The sequence below is a fragment of the Aphis gossypii genome, chromosome 1, assembly GCF_020184175.1.
Source record: "Aphis gossypii isolate Hap1 chromosome 1, ASM2018417v2, whole genome shotgun sequence".
Classification (NCBI taxonomy): domain Eukaryota; kingdom Metazoa; phylum Arthropoda; class Insecta; order Hemiptera; family Aphididae; genus Aphis; species Aphis gossypii.
This window is the reverse complement of record NC_065530.1, coordinates 37,382,312-37,404,031: the sequence shown is the minus strand read 5'-3', so window position 1 is coordinate 37,404,031 and position 21,720 is coordinate 37,382,312. Positions and strand designations below refer to the sequence as shown.

At 25.5% G+C, this 21,720-nt stretch overlaps 2 protein-coding genes and 1 long non-coding RNA gene across 5 annotated transcripts; 2 read left to right on the top strand and 1 right to left on the bottom strand.

Moving 5' to 3' along the window:
• Positions 1–6: 6 nt before the first annotated feature.
• Positions 7–9,964, top strand: LOC114120206 (uncharacterized protein C34C12.4). 3 transcript variants are annotated; one of them, XM_050199545.1, is made up of 6 exons: positions 65–142; positions 6,921–6,973; positions 7,131–7,231; positions 8,270–8,318; positions 8,752–8,930; positions 9,342–9,964. In XM_050199545.1, the coding sequence occupies exons 3-6, from the start codon at positions 7,163–7,165 to the stop codon at positions 9,381–9,383; spliced, it is 339 nt and encodes a 112-aa protein (XP_050055502.1). In that variant the 5' UTR covers positions 65–142; positions 6,921–6,973; positions 7,131–7,162; the 3' UTR covers positions 9,384–9,964. The 3 variants fall into 3 exon arrangements, with proteins under 3 accessions (XP_050055506.1, XP_050055502.1, XP_027837839.1); XM_050199549.1 differs by lacking the exon at positions 6,921–6,973 and having other exon boundaries at positions 7–142; XM_027982038.2 differs by lacking the exon at positions 65–142 and having other exon boundaries at positions 6,592–6,973.
• Positions 1,390–5,298, bottom strand: LOC126549660 (uncharacterized). The gene is made up of 3 exons (XR_007603773.1): positions 4,125–5,298; positions 1,597–1,692; positions 1,390–1,513 (listed from the first exon to the last, which is right to left on the bottom strand). It is a non-coding gene; the product is annotated as an uncharacterized LOC126549660 (long non-coding RNA).
• A 1,552-nt stretch (positions 9,965–11,516) lies between the features above and the next one.
• On the top strand, positions 11,517–15,352 carry LOC114120203 (putative neutral sphingomyelinase). The gene is made up of 7 exons (XM_027982036.2): positions 11,517–11,551; positions 11,641–11,814; positions 12,721–12,904; positions 13,240–13,440; positions 14,278–14,394; positions 14,667–14,811; positions 14,872–15,352. Exons 1-7 carry the CDS (start codon positions 11,520–11,522, stop codon positions 15,156–15,158), a joined length of 1,140 nt encoding a protein of 379 aa, XP_027837837.1. The 5' UTR covers positions 11,517–11,519; the 3' UTR covers positions 15,159–15,352.
• Positions 15,353–21,720: the final 6,368 nt, after the last annotated feature.

The window sequence follows — 21,720 nt, the reverse complement described above, 5'->3', positions numbered from 1 at the left end:
TTTTTTGACAGCAAAATTACACGTATACAAATAATTTTTAACTATAGGAATAATAACATAAAATTGAATTCGCTCAGTTTTCTGATATTTTCCCAAACATTCAAAAGTCTGTTGAATTTTTGACGAGTTTTTCAATTTTAAGGTAATTTTTTAATTTAAAATTTTAACCATACATATTAAAACAAACTGCTCTTATATTATAATACTAATTCTATTTTTGTTATTATATTTTATTTCAATATTAAATAAAATGTTTTAATAACTATATTAACTATAATAGATAGGTACCTAAATACATTATTAGAAATTGAATCTAAGAATACTGCTTCTATATAGCACGATCAAAAATTTGTGAATTAAATAAAAACCAGAGCTTTTTTTAATTATATGTATTTTACAACAATCATTCAATTTTCCATTTAATAATTGAAAAATCTAAAATCTTAATGATTACAATGAAATAATAAGTACCTAAACATATTATAGTTTAATAAGCTTTATAACCAATACAAAAATAATAAGATATCTTATGTTTTTATAACTGAAATGTGAAATTATGTATGCATAATATAATGTAGTATGTTATGTCAAATGTTGAAAATAATAAAATATTAATAAAATTATTTTAAATATTTTAAGCTAGAACAGTGTTATAACAATATAACTAATTAATAATTCATAATCATGGTATTTTTCTTCTATACATGGATAATACATGTAAAATAACTATTATTTATACCAGTCTTATACTTATAAGCGAATACATAGTAATATATCATAAGCATAGAAATAGATTTCTGTAAACTTAAAAAATAATAGGTACCACAATTTGATAGTTAAATATTTTAATTTCAAATTATCAAATCATTTTGGCATTGTGCTTAATAAAACGAAATTACAAGTTACAACCTTAAAATTCAATTTAAGTTAGTTAATTAGGTTCCTACGTGTTATAATACATTTCATAATAGCCAACTTAACATAATTTAGTATATACATTACCTGCACAATTATGAAAATAAACTACTTACATATTTTAATCATATTCTCAATAACCGACAATAATTATTATATAAAAATAATTGCATTCAAAAAAACAATTAACGATTATTAATAATCTGCGTTTTTTAGAAAAATTAAAAATTATAATTTCATTAAAATTTCGAATTTATTAATCTATTTAGGTCATAATGACGTATTTATATGTGCATTTGTAATGATGTGGTGTAAAATAACAAAAAAGAAGTGAATACGTTAGGTTATGTAGCCACGTAGGCTTTAGGATTGGATGATTTTAAAAAAATTCATGGAATAGGCAATCTTTATAATTGATGATTAGATTTTAAAATGCTGAATTTTTAAATGTCGAACAAATTTACAAAATGATAGAGTACCGACTGGCTTTTGAAAGTCAAATATTGTTGTCGTAAGAGAAGTGTCACATCCCATCACACGAATCTTCATCGGTTCATCCGGTAATGTATGTAAGGTAGTATTGCCTCGGAAATAGATTCTAAATAACAGAAAATCGAAAAGACTCACACTGTAAAACCTATAACATATACATCGCATAATAAATGAAAACTTCACGCAAACCTCGAACTACAAGAATAGATGTATAAATGTATAATGTTAGATTTTATCAGTATCAACAATCCACATTTGATTTTTCTCTCACTGAACTAAACAAACCTATTAACAAAATAAAATGAAAATTAATTTTTACATTCAAATAATTAATCATGTACTCATGTACCTAGTACCTATATAGCATTGATTTAAATTTTAAATGTATTAATTTTACACTATATCTATATGTATTATGTCATATGTGTAATGTGTATACTCGTATGTGTATAAGTATATTATAATGTTTAAAAAAATTGACCGAATTTCGATCAACATAAATCGATTTTAAACCTCAATAACATAGCAAATAACATATTGAAAAATATTTCAAGTAGATATGCTGCAAGTTTTTATACCTTTTTTTTCTGAAAAAATAGTTGTTAATTTAATCATTTCATACATGAATAATAAATAAGTAATAATAGGTAAAATAATAATAATAATAATAGGTGATTAATTTAGTTAAACATAAACATTTTATCTAAAAAAAAAGTATTTCTTTAAAATCTTACCAGGGACATTTTTGTAATTAAATTCTTCTAGTTAATTTTGAAAAATATAAGAAATATTTTTTTAATTTGCTAACTCTTTACATTATAATATAAAGTTAGTTATATACAATGTACGACTCCTTCTAATATTTTAAACACATCTATCTGAACAAATATAAAATACTCCTTTATAAACTTCTGTTAGAACCAATATGGTCACGCGGTGTAAAAATCTGGGGTTGAACCACCAAACATAAACAAAATTCTAACATTTTTATTCAAATGCTTCAAACAAATTATCCAACGGTTATTTCTTCTATGTCTGAATGTCTCAGACATTAAACAATACACTCCATAATTATCACTCCATTTCAACAGTGCAACGCGTACAGTCAAAACTCTTTATAAATGCTTCAAATCAAACTTATTTAACCATCGCAATCCTCTTATCTTAAGTTTGTCTCTTCTTATTGTTCTTAACATCCCTGATGATCCTAAACGACGTTTAAACGTAAATGGTACTGAAAACTTTTAAATGATAGTTCTCGTGAAGTATTATCATTAATTATAATTTATAAATACTAGTATTTATAATCGGGTGGTGGTCGTTTGGGCGAAAGTAATAATTTTTACCAAAAAAATAATAGTCTGTTTGGGCGACTATCATTTGTACCGTTTGGGCGAGTGAAATTATTTTTACCTGTGCGAGGTAAAACCAGGTGACAGATACTGATGATATTATTGCTAATCGTTATTAATCACTATTATCAATTATAAATTATTCTAAACTGCAGACTGCAGTACTATAATTATATTATACGTAATTTTATTTATAATTGTTGACTTATTATTAATTATTTATATGTAATATGATTTTTGACTAATTATTTATATTTTATATGATTGTTGACTTATTATTATTAATTATTCATATTTTATATGAATTTTGACTGTAAATTACTCATATTTTATATGATTTTTGACTGTAAATTACACATATTTTATACGATTTTGTTTAATTAATTGTTGAGTGTGTATTATAAGCATTTTCATTAAGTTCAAACTGTATTTTTAATTGAATAATTCTCGCCCAAACGGTATATATCTATTCGCCCAAACAGACTATATTTTGGGTCGATTCGCCCAAATGGTCTACGCCCTTATAATCTATAGTTTATTATCAATCAATGAATTCTTTTTTCAAGATAGCCTACTACCAATTATCCATTATACATTATTTACAATAATTATTGTAAAATATTTAATCAGTTAACCAGAACTTTACTTGATTATTCAATCCAAGAATATATGAAATATAGTACACCAAATTAAATTATAAGTTTACTGTAAAAAATTTACCTAATAAAAAAAGCACGGGTCATTACCACATTACCAACCTCAGGTTTAAAAAACTTCCCTCCAAAGGATTCGTCTTTATGCCCTCATTATTTAACTTTTTGCTATGCGTTAAATACTTTCTATTCAACAGGAAAATCGCAACAGTTATTCTAATTAAAAAACTAGGAAATAACAAAACTAATCCTGATAACTATATACACTAATAAGTCTATTAACCTCATTATCAAAAATATTCGAAAAAGTTATACATACAAGACTACAAAATTATTTGTATAGCGCCGATCTCATCCCGAATATCAAATTTAGGTTTAGATCTAACCACTCGACATTACAACAGTTTTTTCGTATAACGGAGCATATCATCAGTAGGTACCTCATTAGAAATTTACTGATACACATGCGCTGTATTTATCACCATCTCTAAGTTTGGAATGAAGGTCTTTCATACCTATAAATTAAAATTATTCAATACACCTAAATAATTATTTAATATTATCAATTGCTTTTTATCTAACAGACAATTCTTAGTCAAAATAAATTATTTTATTTCCTACCTCCAGCCTATTTCTGCAGCTGTATCTTAAGGCTCTGGAATCTATCTTATTCAATATTTATATTATACCTTACATAATATTTAGTATTTACCATTGTAGTCATCACGAACCAACATTGCCCTTTTTGCAGACGACAATAACAGCGAATTCCGTAATCTTGAAACGATAACAAACAACCAACAAGATCACTTAAATTTACTTTCCAAGTAGTGTAAAACCTGGAAAATACAAATCAACGCTTCAAAAATCATTGCAGTTATATTTATAGCTTACGTCGCTATTCCACTCCCTTACCGCTAAAATTCGATAACAAACCTATACCCTGGTAGTCGTTCGTCGAGTATCTCGGTATTAAAGTGGGTTTCCACTGAACCATTCTCGTGTACATGCACGTTTATTAACACGCACGTACGTACGCTTGTACATACACGTCCTTCATGAAAAATACTCTTGTAAGAACGGTAGGTAACTGGTAAGCGCTTAATTTTAACGGTAAATTAACTTACTATAATTTGACTCGCCTCTATAGTGTATGTACACTTTAATTTACTTTTAAAACAATATAATTTAATATTATTATAACATAACACATTTTTAAGATTTTAAAATTGGTTACTGCTGCTATCGCTCAAATTCAACCGTTAATGCGGGTTTCCACTACATACGTTTACGTGTACGTGCATAAAAATACTTTTCTGTGATTGATTGGAACGTATAAACTTTCTGGTATACCAAAAGCTTACCATGTATACCAACCAATCACAGAAAAGTATTTTTATACACGTACACGTACACGTATATTGTCAGTGGAAACCCGCCTTTACACTTAACAAGAGGTTAATCTGGTAGCCACACGTATCCTAATAAAATTTAAATTAATATCCTAAGTATAGGTACCTACCTAAGAAAATGTTATTTTACCATGTTTGATAACATTTCAAATTTCAATATATATGATTATTTATTAAAAAATATTACCATTGAACTATAATAGCTACGTCGCTACGTATCTATAACCTATGTAGGTACTTATATAGACTATAGATCCCAACATTCGCAAATCATAATCTACTAAAATAATATGTAGGATTTTTAAAAAACACAGCACGTCAAACAAAAAAGTCAATAACAAAAAATTAAATAATATTTTTGAATTAATTTCAAAGAAATTGTTTTATTAATAATGCAATTATACAGTATAAATAATTTTTTTTTTTATTGACAATAATAACAAAAATTATAGACAATTCCTTCTAATAGACCCCGCCCCCTTTTTTGCACCGCCAAATTACACATTTCTGTAATTTTAATTTGTATTTACACTTCGATCTTCATAACACCACTAAATCTTTGCCGTTCAAAGATCTTTTTTAATCTAACCATCTTGACTCATGACTATATAAGTGTAACCAATAAAATGTAACTATATGTAGATAGGTACCTATATTATAATATTATGTATTATATCGTTCATTGTTTGGTGAGTTATAAGTCATTTTCACCAACCCGGTTATCTGTAACTGTAGTCATATATAGAATGTAAATGAATATTGAATAGGTAATATTAGTATGTATTATGTATAGGTAGATGTTTATACAACTATTACTGTATGTACAAATATATATTAAACTTGCCTGCGGCCGTGAATGGCATATAATAAAACAAACATTTATTTGATCTTCATTGATATCTTATAGTCAAGATGTAAAATTTCAAATTTCATCAAGGTTATGAATATTTAAAATGTATCTACCTATTCATGATTTATTTTATTTTATTAAGTTTGATTAATAAATTATTTAAAATGACTAAGCCATATTATGAATAAATGAACCATAATAAAAAAAATAATTTTTTTACTTTTAAAAAGGAGGAAAGTTTGTAGTGTTCACTTTGCTGTTCAGTAGGTGAGGTATATCTACTACATTTGTCACTGAGTATATCAACTCTAAATTGTAACGAATGTATTAAATTTAAATTCAATAATAAATCATTGAATACATGGAAAAATACTGTGCGAAAAGTGAAAACGCCAAGACGGTCAATCAGCCTATATAGTCTATAATGAGTGTAATGTATTAATACTTATGTATATTTCATGATAAATATGTTTTTTTGATACCTATTGCTGTTGATGTAATTTATTTTACAATTAGTAATTATTTAGTACTACCCGGTAAATTGATTGAATTTTTGTAAAACATATTATGTAAGAAATGCTTGATTATAAACATTAGCCAGCCGCATGTAATTGCCATTGAGTCAATTTTAAATTTGTCAAAAAACGCGAAATAGAATTATAATAGAACATACCTACGAGGTGCAGTAGGTGCACCTATATGGCTATATAGTATCGTGTTTTGTATCAAGTGTGGAACACCAATGTCCTCCCCCTTCCCGAATTAATAAATAATAGCAAATGAACGGTGTACACGTATAAGGTTCTATATTTTTTCGGTGTATTATTATTGCTAATTTCATATTTATTGACATTAATCAGACACGATTTTGCCTACCATGTTTGTGTTGTATTGTACGAACTACGAACGGTGATTTATCAGCTGGTCATGACACAGTTGCCAGGCAGGCTTTATAGATAATAATATTATGATCGTTATCTTTGTTACAACTGGTAACAAATTGTAGCATTTTTTAATAAATAATACTGTTGGTGTTGTACTATAGTTTTTTTTTTTTTTACCACTACAAGACGTGTTTACGTTTGGGCTTCGTTTGGCGGCGTTCTCTATTTGTTATTATACTATTTACTATTATTTGGCATTTTAGTGATAAGTCCAGTCTGTCGTGGCACTGTTGAATGTTCTTATTGGCAATTTATTATTAAAATCCATTAAACTAGTAATTAGTATTATAATATAAATATAGTAGGCGCAACCGTTGTTCTAATTACAATAACTCGGACTATTTCAATACAACAGGTAATACATAACTTCAAGTACCTATAATATACAAGTATAACATTTTCAACATACTTAATGTATGACTTTGTGTTGTCTGTCAATTTGGAAAATTGAGTACATCGCAACTGGTGACAGGGGTAACTAATATTTCTATAATATGATATTATTGTTGTAGATTACGTTGGTTTTGAAGTTTGACTTTTTACCATGAGTGATAACGACCCATGCGAATGTTTTTGGAATCATGAGCTATCTATGCAACGACTACTTTCACTGGTAAGTAAACAAAGTAATTATGTAATTTAAAAACAATACTTATAATTTATTGTATCTGTTTGAGTGTTATATTATAGTAAATAAACATTGGTCGATTACATTTATCTACTTAATATCTACCTAGTACATAGTTAATTTATTTTTGATTTATCTTATATTAACCATTAAATTAGCTATTACTTATTATATAGTATTATTTATATTGCATTTAATCAATATACTTTATTGATGTAATGTTATTTATCTATGAAATATAACTTAATATTTAATATTATTATATTGTGTTATGATTGTTATGAATAAAATAATATATCAAAATACTTAAAATTATTCTAAAGAAGTGCTGGATAAAAATTGGTTATTAAAAAAAAAAATTATTTTGTGTAAACATGATGAAATATTAAAGATATTCTTGTAAAATTAAAAATTGAATACATATGTCTTAAATATTGCTAAATTTAAATAGATACCTAAAGAATTATGATTATTGAGGTCACAACTGAGGAGTATAATTTAATTTATGATTACTAAATACAACTGTTCAAATACTTTTGTTTGTCCACGGCGTTGTATTTAAAGATTGTAATATAGTCTGACAGTGATAAATTTTTTTCTCTTAATTCCCTAGTTATTAGCTTTAATTAAAACATTTTTAAAATGTTAACTTAAAAATCTACTAAGGTCTGTTACTACTATAATATATATATTATCAGCAGAACAATAGAGCAATAGCTTATCTTAACTTATAAACTTATAATAACCAAGATAATTGTGACCAAATGGAAACTGAAATAATATTTTTAATATTTTATTTGTATAAGCTTATAAATTAATAATGTTAATTTTAAATTGCATAAAATAAAATTGATTGTTAACCTATTGATAGAGAAAGCCATTAATATATTTCTTTATTATTCAATGTTGAATATACTTTTATAATGTAGATAAATAAATTTTTAATTTATTTTAATGTAGGTACCTATGTATAAGTTAAAAAAATATCCATGTAATCAAGTAATAAAAAAAAAATTGTTGTAGCTACGTCAGTCACAGTCAGCATGCACAGATATTGATTGCTTGGAACCAGGTAATTTTAGATGTTAAGTTAACAGTGATTTGCTAAAAAATTATATCTTTACATTACAAATTTTCATTTTTGTCATTAAAAAATGTTTCTTTATCTTATTGAGTAATGGCATATACCTAATTATTCTCAAAATCTATTTTTATATATTTTAATGACAGAATGTTAATTTTATAAAATGATTAATATATATTTATATATTGTTTTAAATTAAATCAATGAATTTTAATAAGAACAATTATTAGTAGTTTTTATTATTTAATAATTTATGTTCTTGCACAAACTTATTTTATTACTTTAAAATGATTATGTATTATGCATACAGTAGTATAATACACTATACATGGCTATACTTAATACTTATTGTGTTGATTAATATTTTATGATTTAGCTATATAAGGTAACTAAAGTATAAAATAAAATCTAATTTTTATAGTGCAAAGATTGGATGGACCATTGTCATCAAACAGTGAAGATACTAATTTCATCTTATTAACTGGAATTTGGGTTGTAATGGCTTTGGTTTTGTACTTTATGCGTCCTAATCAGCCTCGTACACAAGAGGAAACTATAAAAAAGTTACCATTTGGTGGATCTGACAATAGTGGCCCAGATGTATGGATTACATTAAAACTCATTATGAGGATGCTACATACTCATGTGTTGATTCTGTCTTACGTGTATACAACATAGCAAATTTGCGTTCAACAGAATCCATTTTATATTGTTAGCTTTAACATTAGAGTAAATTTACATATTATTGAACTTAAAAGTAAAAATATTATCTAGGCTATCACTTAGGCTTTTATTAATATTATAATTTTAAAATTGTAATATTTTACTTAGCTATAATGCACTTGAAAATATATCTGTAAAAACCTATGTGATTATCTAGATAATATTTAAGCTAACGATATGAAATGGAGTCTGCAAATTTGCTATGTTGTAAGTATGTAAGACAAAGACAATACATGTTGTTGTGGCGTCCTATTAAAAATATTATTAATATGAAATTTTTATTTTTAGGATCCACCATCGCCACCTCCTCCATCAATGGGAGCCCAGTGATAATATAATATTTTAACGATACATTCTACAAGAATTTTGAGTTCGCTCAATCTAAAATTCCCTTCCATTATTCCACAGATAATCATTATAATCACATAGATTTAAGAACATTACATTTTAATTGAAGTTTCCCACTTGACTGACAAAAATCTACTACTCTAATGTGAAATTTCTATTGATTATTTTATATAACAAATAAAAATATATACCCAAACTGGCTTAACTTTAGACATGATAAAATGTCATTATATTATACGCACACATAAGATAAATAGGAATAAAAATTAATTGTTTTTTTATTCTATTATGACAAATAATGCAGTTATATTGGTGATGTGTGTTAGTTGAGTGGAAAATACTATTATTAATTATTATACATTATAATATTATATTATATTACTTTTATCTTATGCAATAACATGGAGAGAATATGTACAGAAATGTATAGAAATGTATTTAGTATTTGAATGTGTGAATTGATTGATTTATTATAGCTGTTTTATTATTAATTTAAGTCTTATTGTATTGTTATTTTGTTAAATTAATATTTTAATATATTTTCAAGAACCGATAAATAATAATATTGTTGATATTTCATAGAAACAAATTTAAATGTTTCAATTGTATTTAGTTAAGTTTATATATATATATATATATATATATATTCTTTGTGTTTAGGTAGTTCAATTATCTATTAGGTGTACTCAAGCCCAGATTAAATATTCATTGAGCCTCTAGACATCAGACACTTTGGGTCTCTTTTTTACTCTCATATTTCAACTATTTTAACTTATGTATTTATGTTCATGGTTTATGGACTACGGCCTAATGGTAGTGAAACATTAAATCGTACTGTAGATTTATAATACTTTGTACCATGTACATGAACATGACATAACCACAGAATAGATGAAATTTCATCTATTTCATTTACCTATTCTGTACATATATACATATAAAAAAAACGATGGAATTGTTGCCAACTATGAAAATATTTTCGTGAAGTTGTGAAAAGTCTGATTGGCCACGTTCATGGGGCGATTTTAGCTGTTTCTATTTCCCATGGTATATTATCAATTATTATATGGGAAATTGGGAACTATGATTATAAATATCTAAAACCTTGATGGGATAAATATATTCACTTTGGAAACTACAAATTATTGTTCTATATAATTAATTTTGTGGTATAATAAGAGGATTGAGAACAATACATACTATACATTTATACTCTTAACTTCTAAGGAACACCGAACAATCATTGAACTATTATAATATTATATATAATAATAATATTGTATAGTAAGTTCAATGGGAACAAATTTACTTCAAGTCATAGTAGACATATAAAACAGCTATATAGATAGAACCTAGGCCGTGCTAACAGGGCAATGTTTACAAAATTTTATACTATGAAAATAAATTCGTTATTTGTATTATTAATAATATAGCTATCTTATGCATTGAGTTATTTTGTAAACATTGCCCTGTTGGCAAATTATGGCCGCACGACTTCAACTTTCCTACGGGAATGTAATACCACAGAATAAAACGCTAGAATAGAATAGAATACGCAGTCCGCTATCTAGTTTTATATGTCTATGCTTCAAGTAGGAGTCGGCCGAGTCGGGGAAGCTGATAACTGATAAGGCTCCATTCGTCAGCTATCATTTTTTGCCACGAACAATTAATATAATATCGTATATAGACTTAATAAAATTAAAGCTTGTGCTTTTCGCCGACCGTCGTAGGTGTCTCGTACAGTGAAATATATAATTTTTTTTTTTTTTATAGTTCACTGAACTAAGTTCAGCTTAGTTGTTCCTGTATTATCATAAATCGTATATTATAGTGTTTGGCATTTGTTATTGTTGTTATTTAATTATTTAATCTTTACATTCATTTCTGTATTTCAGATTTTCAGCACCATTTTTTTTTTTTTATTTATTTTTGGTTTAATTAATTAGTCTACAAATTTAATTTAACATTAAAAGTTTTAAATTAAAACTGTAAATTTAAGTTGTATTAATAATATATATATTAGGTACTTAAGTTCTAAGTAATTTAAACGTGTATTAAATATTTATTAATCGTCTTATTTATCTAAACTATTAAGACTATTAAATACTTATCATCATGAAACTCAGTATTTTCACTTTAAATATATGGTATTTTTTATTTATTATTTTTTTTATTTTTGTTACTTTTGTTACATTATCTATTATTTTATTTTGATGTGAGACAATTATAATTTTAGGGGTTTGAAATTTGTTTCCAAAAACCGCAAAGCTCGTGTTAGAGCATTAGCTGACAGTTTAACAAACAATGGATATGATATTGTGTGTCTACAGGAATTATGGTGTGGAGATGATTACAAATATTTAAAGGCATCTTGTGAGAATGTATTTAAGTATATACATTACTTCCACAGGTATTATGTTAGATAAAATGTTTAAATTATCTATTATTATATACTACTATATTTATTTAGTTTTTATAGTTTTCATAGATTTTGTAAAACTAAATTTGGCGATAACTGATTATTGATTATTATCATTAAGTATGGTATACAAGTTTATTATAATGGATGCTTATGTATGTTTAATTCATCATAAATGTAATTTTTAATTGATTAGTTTATAGTTACCTACTCTTGGATGTACCAGTTACAAACAGGATTTGTGAAAACTTTGGTGGGCCCTGGGGCTGATCAATGCCGGGCCCTTTCACTTATATATTCTTATTTAGGCTGTGCTTAAATGCGTCTCTGATTACGGGCCCCCCCCGGAGGTCTGGGCTCTGGGGCTCTAGCCCTCTGCCCCACCTTCTTGCTGGCCCTGGTTACAAACTAACATTTTTCTTATAACTACACCCCAAAAAATACATGTTGAATTTACATTTTTAAACTTTTTGAATTAAATGTTATCCTTTGGTTTTCATTTTTAACTCTTTCCTTGCCAAACTATTTGAACTTAAAACTTTTATGATTAAGCTATAATCTTTTTTCCCTTCATATTATTTGACTTCCTCTCAACTCATCCTTCAATGTATAGAAAATCTAAGTAACCTCTATTATAAATTTTGACTACCCTTTTCTTAACAATTCAAGAATTGCATGTTTTGCATCTTTCAATTCTCTCAAGTTTATCTTACTAAATACCACATCACAATCTCCTATTATTTTCTTCATATCCTAGACAGATTTTTTAATTAAAATATCTCCATAATTTCTATGATGATATATTATTAGTAATAATGTTTACTATAATTGATGTCCTATAATACTTAATAAATAAAAGCACATTAAAAATCTAAATCTTGTTATTATCTTTTTAAGTGGCTTGTTAGGATCTGGAATGTGTATCATGTCACGTTATCCAATTATTGATGTTCATTATCACTCATTTACTTTGAATGGTTATTTACATATGTTGATGCATGGAGATTGGTTTGGTGGAAAAGGTGTTGGCCTATGTCGTATCAATGTCAAAGGCTTTATTGTAGATGTTTACACTACACACGTAATTTATGTTTTTTTTTGTTTTTTTAATTGTTAAATAAAAGTATATTATTTTTGATTATTTAATGATAAGTAACTAACTTTTTACTTTTTAATAATTGGTGCCTAGTTCATAAATTGTGGCATACCAAAGACTTTTTTAATGCATTTACTTAGAATAATTTTTAAATCTTTTTTAATTATAATACTTTGAACTTTCTACTAAGCATTACGTATTAATACTGTTTTTATGACTGTATAATTTGTTAGTTGTTTCAGCTATAAAAAGTATTTGGCATACCATAATTGATATTTAAATACATAAATATATATATTATAAAACTATCTTTTTTTCAGTTACATGCTTGTTATAATGCATCAAATGATAAATACGCAATTCACAGAGCATTACAAGCTTATGAAACTGCAAATTTCATACGTGTTACGTCTACTGATTCTGATTTAGCAGTATTAGCTGGTGATCTTAATTCTAATCCTAATGATATTTGTTATAAGTTAATATGTGTTGGTGCAAACATGAACGACTCATATTCTGCGGTAATTAAAAAAAAAATTAAAAAATATGTATTTATAGATTCAATATTAAAATACTATGGTTTAATAATATTTAAGAGAAAATAGAAAATTTGATAATCCACAATTATGTATGTTTAAAAAAAAAAAGGAGTGATTTAAATCACTACTCTTAAATGCACAGTATAAACACTCAGTACCAATGTAATTTTGTGTTTATGATGATTTATATATGTATATATATTGTGATAAATTGGTCTAGTCTGGTCCCATAACGAGGTATTTTTAACCAATATTTAATGAAAAATTATAATAGATATATAATACAAATTATAAAAACTATTATAATATTAATTGTCAAACTAACTTAAGCATAATATAATACGATTAGATATATTTATCATTATTCTTATCCTTAATGTTATTTTATCATTATTAACATCATTTTTATTCAGAATGTATCGTTGAAAATATTTGTTGATTTAGTAACCTCAGACTTGGGACACTTGGGTCATTTACTTTATTATTAATAAAAAATGTATATACATTTATTAATTACCGTGTAGTTACTATATATTTTATTCATTGAATCATAGTTGTGTGTGTAGTTCCCATACTATTAATTTAAAATGTCCAATAGCAATTAATAGCATTTGTGAGTTGATTTGTGAGTTGATTTGTGTATTTTTTTTTTTAATTAACTGCTGTTATTGCGCTAGTATATCACTCAAATATATGGATAATTAACTGTTTACTGTATAATGATAAAAAAAATAAATTTATTAATTAGTTATAATTTTTATAAAATATTACTATTAATTTTTATTGATAACATTATAATAATATTATATTATGTTTCAGTGTTCAAACAATAGTATTGAATACACTTTCTCTCATCCTCAAAATTCCTATAAAGATCCAAAAGAAGTAACTGAACGTATTGATTATATACTGTACAAATTTAATAAACGGAATTTAGTAAGTTTATTTTTTATTTCTTCTCAAATAGTACGTGTAAATATTAAAAGATCAAAGATTAACATACTTACTAATATTATAAAAAATAAATACTGGAATTAAACAATATTTTATTATAATATAACATAATGCAATATTTTTTTCAATATTTAACCTTAAATATAAAAATCTTATTCATAAATGATACATGTATATTGTATATAATAAAATACTACAATTTAAAAATGTAATTATAAATTTGATTAATAAAAATGTATATACAAAATATTTAGGTAGTTGTAAATGAACACAGACATTCATTACCACATCGTGTTCCTGAACAAGATTTTAGTTATTCAGATCATGAACCAATTGAAGCAGTATTTGATATATCAGAAAATGCAGTAAATATTGAAAAAAATATTACATTTAATACAGGTAAGAATAACATTTATATTTTTAGAAAATATTTATTCTTTATTTTCATTATACTTTCAGATTTAAATTTTGAAAATGAATTTCTAAATGTTTTAAATACTTTGAAGAACATCTGTAATGAAAAGGCAGTAATAAATCCATTAATATCATTATGGCATTCTATATATTTTTTAATCATTTGTGTATTACTGAGTATGTATTTTCTACCGGTTTCATTCACGTATACAATTTTTTTTATTCCATTATTTATTTTTGTTATCATTTATAACTTAGTTATAATATGTACAGAACAAAATTGTATTCGTGGATTTTATCATCGTATAGAAACATTATTTTGTAATCAATAACATAGAATATTTTTTTTCATATTTTAAGTAATTCACTAATTAAATAATAACTTTTATTCTAATAATTTTTTTTTGAAATTAAATTTCTGTATTATTGTTAAGAAAAAGATGTTAAAATAATTATTTATTATTAATTTTTCTTTTTTAATGCTTCTAATAAGATTTTATGACTTAATCTTTAATTACACTCATTTTTATTTAAAATTATTATTTACTTAATTATTTATGCAAAGTGTTATTTATTTCAATTTTTCAATTTAAATTTGTATGATACATTTATAACTATAACTAGTTAATATCTAAAAATCTACAATTTATAAGTTTTGGATTTACTTTTATTCAAAAATGTTTTTTACATAGTTTGTACTTTTGTGGTTATTATTTATTGTATAATAGTATATTAGTATATAATAAATAATAATATTGTTCTTCTCTTATGTCAATATTAAATACTACATATCAATTAGCAATTACATAATAAATGTGCATTAACAAAGTATTACTTAATGTTAAGTATATTTAATTGTTAATATTTTGCTTTTACTAACATAGTAAATTAATAAATATATTTTTAAAAGAAGTATTAAAATTATTTTAGTTATCTATTTTAAAGTATATATATATATATATATATTATAGTCATTAAAAAAAAAGATAAGTCTGTTTATTACTTTTTGGTATTAAAACAATTTATTTGTGCATATTTTTGAAATCAATATACATAATTGCATCTGTACTTAACATGTATGCTACCATAAGAATCAGGTGCTTCACTTTCAAGCATGCCCTGCTTTCATATGATTTAATGTACAAAACCATATTTTGTAGAACTTTATTTTTATAACAGGAGAATGATAGTCACTAGTGCACAAGAAAAACTTAAAAAATAAATCAAGCTATAGCAGGAAAAATAGTGTTAAAGTCAGTCTTTACTAAATCTTGTGATACAATATTTTCAAAAGTAGATCTGGTATTTGAGAATTTATTAGATAAAACAACTTATGTAAGATCATATATATGTAATAAACATGTCTATATAATTTTTATTTTATTTGTGATAAATAAATTATACAATGACAGACTGATATTTAAAATTTTCTTCAGTTATATTGTATGATGTATAAATGCAGAAATAAGTAACTGTTTGGAAATTTGGAAATTTATAAATAATATGGGATCAATGGATAATATTGATTAACCATCATTAAGAGGAGATTATATTCACCTTTGTTGTCTACTTCTTACTAAAGGATTACTTATCAAACTTTATGTTCAGAAGAATCAGTTTTACTCTATTATTTTCAATTTTAAAGCGAATTGTTTTATTATTAAATTTAAAGTTAAAAGTATTATCTAGTCCTCAGATTTTACAAAGCTTTTTGAGTTACTGATTTTCTTTTAAAAATATAAATTTTTATTCACTTAAAAATAAATAAATAATAAAATTCACATTTAATTATTTTTAATTGAGTACAAATCTTACTCTACTTGAGACTAATTAATTGCTAGTTAGAAGTTTGATTTGTATTTTGTATACATCATAATTTTCTGATATATATTCTGTTTCACAATATAACTAAATATATGTTATCATTAAAAAAGTACTTTTTTTATTAATTTTCACAATATAAATGGCATTTAACTTTCAATTCCATAAGATTTTGTGAAAATATGAAATGAACGTTTGCTATTTAACCCTTGTAATGGTTACATTCATTAGTTTTACCCATGAACTAGTACTAACTTGGTTTATGATTTTCCTTTTCTATACCTCACTATTGATGCATCTTATGAGTATCATCTTATAAATTTGATCCGTATTATTACGTGTCCCATATCCCCATTAATATTTAATATACCATTCATGGATTTAATGTGTTCCTATAGGACTAAGCCGTATTATTCTAAGACCGGGGTCCTAATAGCCACTATTTTTGATAAATTTACTAAATTTATCAAAAATAATATTTCAGTCCTCATTAAATATATTTTCTAAAGTATCTTTACTTTATCGTTATAGCTCCATTCATTGAATTATTTGCATTACTATTGTAGCCTGTAAGTCATTGATAGAGACATAATATAGTGTAATAATATACGTAGAATTTTATTTTAAAATTAACTTGTTATAAATAAGTATCTTTTCAAAATTCTTTTGTACTCCTCTTTCCGCATTTGATTTTTATCTGTTACTGATATATATATATATATGTCTTAGTAGTCTTTTAAATAATCAGAGATAGACAACTTTATATGTATAAGTAGGTCTTGGGCCTTGGCACCAGTTTACCACTACTAAACATCTTAATAAGAATAAAATAAACAGGAGTACCTAAGACCCAATTTGCGTGTTGGGACCTAAAGCACATCATTAAATCATATTAAACTATAGATTTTCAAATTATCTAATCTAAAATTTACTGCTTATTATTTTAATTCATATAATCATTATCCTAGAAATAATATAGGTAATTCCCTTATGTATTTTTTCATTAACTTATTGGTAATGTGTAATGACTGAAGTAATCACTATAATAAATATTTAGTTGTAAGCTGCGGGACCTTAGTTGTAGTATCTATAACTTGTATTTATATCTTCAGTGTATTTTTATTTTTTACCGTTCAAACTATTGCAATCAGCAATAGCTCATATAACCTCACCAGTGGCGTATTTAGGATTTTGTCCAGGGGGGGGGATATAAGTTGGAAAACATAATTTCCTCGACGGTGAGGGGGGTATGCTTACCAACGTTATTAAACTTACTAGTAAAAAAAGTACCAAGGGGGGGATCTATCCCCCATATCCCCCCCGTAAATACGCCACTGAACCTCACTACCTATATATATATAAAGTTTTAAATAAAAGATGTTTCATGAAAGTATGTATGAATAAGTAAAATTTAGTGTAAGCAATTTATATTATTTTTTTAGTAAACTGCATATTTTTTAGAGGATGCATATTATTAAATCGAAAAAACCTCTGAACCTCAACAGTCAGTTCGAAAACTACAAGTAAAAATACGATATAATATACAATAAACATATATATATTAATTTAAGGGTTGAATATAGACAATATAGTATCCCACGGATGTATCGCTTTTCGTATTACGTTCAAAAATTGTGGTCGATCAACTAGACATTTTAAAGTAGATGATGGTAAATCAAGTAAATAATTATCACAGCCATCGGGCCAATCAAAATACGATAAAGCCTCTCGATAGGCTATGACGTAGCTGTTAGCAAATTAGCTAGGCTTTAGATTTAGCCTTTACGTACCCGACCTAACGCTTAGCGGCTTTGCAACACCTTACTCTATATTATTACCTTTTACCTCAATATTATGAACGAGATCATCAATTTGATCATTGAGATAATAATTATAGTGATTGCTCTCAATCTATTGCCATTTACCATCTACGTACATTATAGGGGTAATAACACTTAAACCTACCTAAAGTCTATAATACTCCTATTTTTAAATTTATGAGTAGATACACTAATTACCAGTAGAAATATTTGTAAATAATTGGTAACCATATGCGCTAACTTAAAGTATGTATGTTGTGGAAATATGCTGGTTAAATATTCAATATAGTCATAAAAACACAATACATACCATCTAAAATTAAATTTTTAAATTTGATTTACTGAAGAACATTTACAAACTCTATGACATAATATTATTATTGACCGTTACATCTATGCCCAGTTGCACAGAAATTTATTGGACCAATATAGTTTTGTGCAACCGGCCCTTAGCCATTTAGGCACACATTAATTTTCAGTAAATGCCAGTTTAATTTCCAGTATTACAGTAATTTATTTTTATATTGTAATTAAATATCAATCAATGTTATCACTTGTCTCTCAGACGATTGACGATGTACTTTTTATACGGGTAATAATTACGAGTATAATATTATTATTTATACACAGTTAAAAATAGATAACTATTTTTACTATAGTATAATAGACCAGTAGAATAATCATATAATGATAACTGTCATTGAGGAAATGTTGAATGTTTGAGTGTAATATATTAAATATTAATTTATTAATGACAACATTTCAAAACTTTCTACTATAAAATTAAAATTAAAATCCAATGGTTATAGGCATACTGACCGCATTGGATAGGTGTGGCCAAACTTTTTTTGGTCACAATCTACTAAAAATATACTTCACCTTTGTAGATCGACTTCCATAGAAAATTTTTTTTATCATTGAATAACTATTATTATTAAGAAACATATAGAGCGCGTGTCCCTAAAAACGAATTCTAACAATATGATCGACTTTGATATTGTCCACGATCGACCGGCCGATCATGATCGACTGTTTGGCCGCCCCTCGTATAGAACATAGGTACTGCACTACTGCAGCAGGGGCGCAGAGCGCAGGTTATATATAAATTGATAATCTATACGTTTTATACATTTAATCAACAAACTGATAACGAAAACAATAATAATTCAATATAAGTGTATACTGTATAACCATTTAGTTCGCATTCTAGGTTTTTACATTTCTTATAAATTCATTTTTTTTTTATTACAATAGCAGATAGCTGAAGAGCATAATAAACATATAGAAAATCCACAGCTAGAATAATTTTAAAAAAGCAAAAAAAAAATTGGCTTATTTGGAATCAGAATGACGTGAAATGAATTTATGTATAAAAATTAGATTCTATCTCACATATAAAAAAAGAAGCATATGTTTTAAAATCCGAGCCTTAGTAATAAATAATAATATACTCATGTAAAATATATGTTGGTTGTTGGTAATATATTGGTTTATGAACTTAGCCTTACGGACTATGGTAATATTGATAATAGAAAAATTACAATAATCAACATTTCACCAATAAAATACGTTTGAGCGTTTTATCTTAACTAGCAAGAATAAATTAATTTTAGAATTATAGCTTTGTATTTCATGCGTAAAATGTTAAATATAAGTAACTTGGTAGTGACGTACGCAATCTATCAAACTTGTTTTTTAGCAGTAGGTAGATCGACTAGATCGCGACCCAAAAATAATATTGTATTACGGTATAATTTATTATAAATAAATTACACAAAATGTTTTTATACTTTATGATGTTATATTGTTTCTCAGGGACATACGCAAAAAAAGATTTTTTGGGGGAGGGGGGGGGTGTTTTTGAAAATCAATTATTGAAAAGTAGAACTTTTTTTTCAAATTCTTTTGTACCCATCACGGCATCACGTGAATACACAATAGGTATAATTATATTTTATTTATAAATCCTGTTTAAGTATTTTTATTTTCATTAAAATTATATTAATTATTTTAATTTGTTAGAATTACATTTTTATTACAAAAACCAAATATTTCGGGGGCTGATTGAACATCCAAAACACCCCCCTTTGTGTAGTGTGTACGTCCCTATGTTTCTTTTTTATATAATCATTAGTTTGGTTTATAATTTATATTATAACACTAGACAATCTATAACTCAATGGGATTAACTCATAGCCCACAGACCGCTTATAATAGCTTGACACTAAAATATGATAAACAGACTTTTGACATACTTTATTTTTATTTTTATACTTATTTATCATTAGCTTCATCTATCAATATTTTATTCTTTTGGTTTGAATTGTTAAAATTCAACGTGGAAAATAAGCTTTCATAACTGTATAGTTGCAAATATTGAGTGTATTTGAAAAGGACCTCCTTTTTTCAAAATTAAAATATTAATTCAAGATATTACTTCAAGAAATGAGTCATTAAATCCTAAACTTTCAACATTTTTAGTTGGTAATTTATATTATTTAAGAATAATAAATAACTTTTTTAATATATTCTTTCCATTATATGCATGATTGATCAGAGGCGTGTCTAGGACCAAAATTTAGGACAGGCCTTGTTATAATATATAAATATTATTTTAAAATGCATATTTTGGGTATACTTAAAGGTTAAAAATCAGGATAGGCCTGGGCCTACCAGGCCTATCCGCTGGACACGCCTCTGTGATTGATCGAAAAACCTTTACAAATAATTTGTGTTATAAAAGTGTTGGTATAGTGAGCATGTGAAGCTTTATTATGTCTATAATTATTATTGATAGTTTTATTGACATTCGGGCGTCACTCATGCATGTAGATATTGTAGACTGAAAATCTTTAGCTAACAATCTAACATAAAAGGTATATTAAATTCATAGAGTAGTACTACTCTATGATTAGATTATAGACGTGCAGTTCTGTAAACCTGTCACCTGTAGACTAGTAAGTTATACTTAAATGTAAGTTACAATAAAAAAAAGTGCTGAAATATTGAATTTAGTGAACAGATAAATTAAAAATCTATTATTTATTCATAAATATATTATATATTTATAATATTTTATCATTTATATCATACTATGTTTAATATTTGTATATTGCATATTTGAATATATTATTATACAGAGTAATTATTTAAATGAATAATACTTATTTTAAAATATTTTTTGAAAATATTATTTTGTATAATTTTTAATAGAAGTCAAACAATATTTTTTAATATTTTATTAAGTTTTTAC